The sequence below is a fragment of the Sesamum indicum genome, unplaced genomic scaffold (assembly GCF_000512975.1).
Source record: "Sesamum indicum cultivar Zhongzhi No. 13 unplaced genomic scaffold, S_indicum_v1.0 scaffold00516, whole genome shotgun sequence".
NCBI lineage: Eukaryota > Viridiplantae > Streptophyta > Magnoliopsida > Lamiales > Pedaliaceae > Sesamum > Sesamum indicum.
This window is the reverse complement of record NW_011628392.1, coordinates 2,090-7,440: the sequence shown is the minus strand read 5'-3', so window position 1 is coordinate 7,440 and position 5,351 is coordinate 2,090. Positions and strand designations below refer to the sequence as shown.

The following is a 5,351-nucleotide window of genomic DNA, read 5'->3' as shown; positions in this document are numbered from 1 at the left end:
TCAATAATAATGCAATAAACATTTCCTCTTGTAAAAGTTAAAAAGAAGGAAAGGAAACACTGGAAATTGGTCTTGGGGGACAAGAAGAAAATCAGTGAAGTTTATCAATAAAAAGCCTACACAGTAAAGTTAAAAAAAAAAAAAATCAGTTCATTTAACATAAATCAATAAGGAAATACTTAACCACCAGCAAGTAAAAAGGATCTATTGAAAAATATTTGTTTTTTAGTCCAAGCTGGAGATCAACTACTGTAATTATCATAATAAGATAATCTCTCTTCGAGATCAAATAAGAGTTGCAACGATGCTTAGCAAAGCATTTACCCACAAGCTTCAAAATTAGCATGTACTCAATGTTTATGCTTCATTTTTCATTGCACAAACTTTACTTACTATTTCCACCTAAAACAAACATTACATTTACCTCTGGATACCACAATCATAAAACTACTAATATCCGTGTTTATCTTCAACAAATAGATGAAAGGCAATATAGTATTACATCGACACACTAAAATATATGACCAAATTCACTATTAACAAAAACAAACATGAAAAACTCATGCTTATGACCGGGCAACAGCATAAGTTACACTTAGTATCAGCAACAACTACCAAGTTTTTCCAAAAAACCAGAAATCTACTCTAAGATCAAGCAAAACAAAGAGGATGAAAGCCATAAATATTTCTCGAACAAAATCAATTGAGAGAATGGTTTTACTTTACCAAGTCCATCTCGAACAGGTGAGACAGCTCCATTTAAGCTGCCACCAATGATTTCGACATCCTCAACTGCTCAGCAAACTGTTCTGCTGAATTTCTTGAAATGTATTTCCTTTGAGAGGCCCAGTAACTTGGATCTTCTTCGATCAATGGTTTGGATTGTCCTTGTTCGGCCTTTTGTGTTTAAGCATTTGAAGTAAGGGACGGTATTCTTGGGGTGTGGATCGCAGATGAGGGCTCTGGTGCTTCCCATCTCAATGAAATTACGCTCCCCATCGCGGTGAGGAAACATAAAAGATGGAACCCATCTTGAGAGGGTCTGGTAATCCGGAAACTTGATAAGGGGGAAATCATTGGCTGTGAGAAAGGACTTGAAAAAATACTGGCACCGGCAGATTGGTAGATCGGGGAGAGAAGAGTATAGATCGAGAAAAGGAAAAAAAAATGGGGACTGGTCGAAGACCGAGGGATGGTCAGAAAAGAATCACGGGGGTGACGGCAGTTCGACGTCGGCGCTGGTCGTCGGCTACGGCGAAGGACAGAGAGAAAGTGAGCAAATGGCAGAAAAAAAGGGGGTTTTCAAAGCAGGCTGAAGACGCACGTGGGGGGGCGTGGGTCAAGATGACGGGTTGGGCAGCAAACGGTGGCCGGAATGTCAGAAGATGGTTGCCGGCGGTGGTCAATTGCCATAGTGGCTGAAGAGAGGATCGGTGGTTCTTGCGAGAGAGAAAGACGACCAAGAAAACCCCTTCTTGTATCTGTGACCAAAGAAGGAAAAAGAGAGAAATGAAGTGAGTAAAAGAACAGAATGCTTGTATTAAATTTTTACTTTTTGATGTTGAATTTGAATTTTTGTTTTTTTTTTTAATTTTGATCCATATGTTCATTTTGATTTTTTGCTTGGGCTGATCAGTTGTGGGCTCATTTATTTATTAATTTCTTTTTTCGATTGTGGGTTTTATTTTTTGGACTAAACTTTTTTATTTTATTTGAGCCGTAAGGGTTTTATTTGGATTTTATTTCTTTTTGATAATAATTTGCTATATTAATTTTCTTAGGCTGGCCTGAATTTTATATCATTTCCTAAAAAGACACCCCTAAACCTTAAAGTCTGTGTTTAAATTTTTCTCTCAATTTCGATCAGTGGGTTTAATAGAATTTGGTTATATAGCTAAAGGCTGCTGAAAGTTAATTTTTACTGGTTGATGATTCTAAAGCAACTTGTTAATTCATATTGATAGATTAAAATGTACAAAGGAGTGACAAAGGTGCCTTCTTTTTATTGCAAAAATAAATTGGAGCATGGGCTTATGCAATGCAGGTATTATGGAGTGGTTCCTAATAAATTAAGTTCCTTTGGCAATTTTTAATGCTTTATTGACTGTGTGGGAACCTCTCAAAGCAAGAATAATGAGGATTAGACTCACAATCTTTTACTGCAATAAGTTAAGTTGCAGCAATTAAGGGTTGGTTTGATTGCGTTTTCAATGGGAATTTTTTCACTTTTCACTGTTTGAAAATGTGGGAATGTGTTTGTTTTGTACCTTTTTTAGTGAGAATGCATTCCAATTCAATTCTCAATTTCAAATTTAATAGGTCAAATAGGCTTGTCATAGTTGTCTTTTTTTGTCAGCCACTATTTGCTTCTTTCCCATCAATTAAAATTGGTTTTCTCTCTCAACCATTCCTTTCAATGGACTTCTCAAACAAAACCAACTCTCCTCCTCCTTCCTCTTCCCCTGAAACTTACCCATGGATCCATCCTTTTTTTTACGAACATCGAGTCGTGTGGTTCGAACGACGAAGTCACTTGCCGAAAGAGAAAGCGCGGCACTCGAACTAAGGTGAGCTCTGTACCACATAACGTCTGTTTATGCTGTTTTCTTCAGTGCAGAAACAGAAATATGAAATCTGTAGTAAAGAAGCTGATAGGAATTTTCTTCTCCATTAGTAGTGTTCAGCTGAAGGAATTTTCTTCTCCATTAGTAGTGTTCAGCTGAAGCCCAAACTTCATGTAGCAGTTAGTGCTTGTTTTCGGCTGCGATTAAGCAGACTTGTAAATTTTTTTTTTGTTGGTAAATAAATGCAATTTCTTATACCCTTTCGCGCCTTTTGTCGTGATTATTTTGTGAATTAAGTTATACCAAAATCACATTTAGATAACATTAAGACCATAGATTAACAGCATATTCTCTATAAGTAAAGAATTAGGAAGGAAGAGAGAGGGGCAGGGGGTGTTCCACAGATGCATATAGTCTGTCATGTTATTGGAAATCATGGTTCAAACGTCCTCCATTCCAATTTCATGCAAAGTTGCACAACCATCAAACAACACACCAATAATGTACAAGAATGGTACCTGGCTGTGAATTAATTGTTCTATGAAATAGACATTTTCGACCTGCTCATCACTTAATGAAGCTCATCTTAACTATAATTTTATTATCATGAAAATCATTCCTTTTTCAATTTTTAATACTTCACTAATTATGTTTTGATTCAATACTTGGTAGAATTCTTGACATAAGAATAATGTTAGTTTTGGAATTTAGCTTACAATCACTTCTTTCATAATCAATTATTTGATAATCAATCATGTAATTGTCGCGCCAGACTAGATATAATATAATATATTCTCAAATTATATGAAGTTTATATGTAATTAGATTGAATTTTGAAAAACAACGGTGTAATTATTCTAAAAAAAAATTGTATGTCAAATAATGTCATGATTATCACGTTCTCTTAACTTGATGTGTTTGAATAACACATGCGCTAATGAAATAATACAATAATATTTAGATACACATGTTATATGCTAATGAAATAATACAATAATATTTAGTTGATTGTACTTACTACCAATAATAAATAAAATAATTACAAAAATTTAAAATAATGATTAATTAGAGTAAATTACAAATAGTTCTCAGATATTGTTTATACTTACAAATGTGCAGTTATGAGTTATGATTAATACTTTAGATATTTTTACTTACGTCGTGACTTTAACTTACATGGTAGATGAGTCGAAAGGGCAAGGAGGCATGTAACACGTCTTCGGATCCAAAGTCACGGGCTGACGATGCTTGGTGGGATATGCCACAGGTGTCTCTGCTCATTGAATTAATGTATGAGCATTACAAGAAAGGACACATTTTCTCATCAACATTTAGTGAGCAAATTTGGCGTGAGATCGGGATTGAATTGTCCCAACGTAATAAAACACAATACACAGTTGCGCAGCTTAAAGGTAAGGCTAACAGGCTTCGGATGCTTTGGCGTAAGTTTTATGATTTGGTGTCCAAACGGACTGGTTTTGGTTGGGACCCAACAACGTGCACCGTGAATGCATCAGAGGATCGTTGGGCTGAATGGATCGCGGTAATTGTATTATATTTCTCCTACTATTTTGATAAATCTATTCATCATTTCTTGACATGCGTCAATTAATTAAAGTGTGACTGATTATGCAGGCTAATCCGAGATAGTCTGGCTTAGAAAAGAAGGGTTTTCCTCATTTTGATTTATGTACTGAGATGTTCTCATCTTCTGAGGCCACTGGTAGCCATGCCCGTTCTTCTGCCATGCCTCCTGTCTCCAACAACGATAATGATGACGTTGATGTAAGCTGCCCTGCAATGGCTACTGGTAATCCACTTGCATCCGAGCCCGAGCAAAATCCAACAGCAACAAGAGGTCGGCAGCAAAAAGGGGGGCAAAGTGATCGGTTGAAGCGAGTTGAAAAATGCATTGATGCCATAACCGCTTGCAGTGAAGCCAAAACTCGGAAGCTGGCAAATATTTCGAACGATAATATTGAAGACTGCATGGCTGCGCTGTCTAAAATGGAGGGACTACAGCGGTACTTATTCTTTGCAGCGCAAGATCAGTTTTTGTTGAAGCTGAGGCGTCAAATGTTTCTTCTGATGAGTGATGAGGACAAGCGTGCTTGGGTTGAAAGCTTGAAAAAGTGAACAATTTTTTTTATTGTTATAGGGGCTGCATGAATTTGAAGACAATTTTTTAATATACTTGCGTGATGTTAGTTGTAGTTGTTTTCCTTTACATCATTTTTATATACTTGCGTGATAGTAATTCATCATTTTAATCAACGTCATTAATTTTAATAGTTGCAAGATTTTAAAAAAATTAGGTATAATTATTGAACTAAAGTGAATATGAAATATATTTAGCTGGCTAAAAAAAAATTTACAGTCATTTCTTTTGCATCATTTTGTATTTATCACATTAGTTAGAAGCCTTTTATTACTCATCTAAATTTCACTATAATTGAATAGAAGGTGTTTGAATTCAATTTTATTAAAAATAATCTTACATAAGAAAATGAAACATATTATTAGTATCCAATAAACTACAAATTGAAATTAGAGTAGAATGCTTTTAAAATCTTTCCAATTAAAATTGTCCAAGTAATTTTCGGAAATATATAAACTAAAAACAATTCAATTATTTATTCACTTTACTCACCTCATTTCCTTACACTAGATGTAATTGCATTTCCCCAAACCCCCGTCCGGTAAAAGTCACCAAACCCTCTTTATTGTCATTTTGTCACCAACCCACTTTGTTGTCAATTTTGTCACCAACCCCCTTTCTTGTCATTT

The 5,351-nt window shown here is 35.3% G+C and overlaps 1 protein-coding gene and 1 long non-coding RNA gene across 2 annotated transcripts in view; one reads left to right on the top strand and one right to left on the bottom strand.

Annotated features, from left to right (window-relative positions):
- LOC105180284 overlaps positions 1–1,339 on the bottom strand; it is a 2,893-nt gene extending 1,554 nt beyond the window's left edge. The window contains exon 1 of the long non-coding RNA XR_849512.2: positions 727–1,339. This is a non-coding gene — a long non-coding RNA (uncharacterized LOC105180284). The remainder of the gene's footprint in view (positions 1–726) is intronic.
- Positions 1,340–3,747: 2,408 nt separating this feature from the next.
- Positions 3,748–4,700, top strand: LOC105180285. The gene is made up of 2 exons (XM_011103958.1): positions 3,748–4,107; positions 4,215–4,700. Exons 1-2 carry the CDS (start codon positions 3,748–3,750, stop codon positions 4,698–4,700), a joined length of 846 nt encoding a protein of 281 aa, XP_011102260.1.
- The last annotated feature ends 651 nt before the right edge of the window (positions 4,701–5,351 follow it).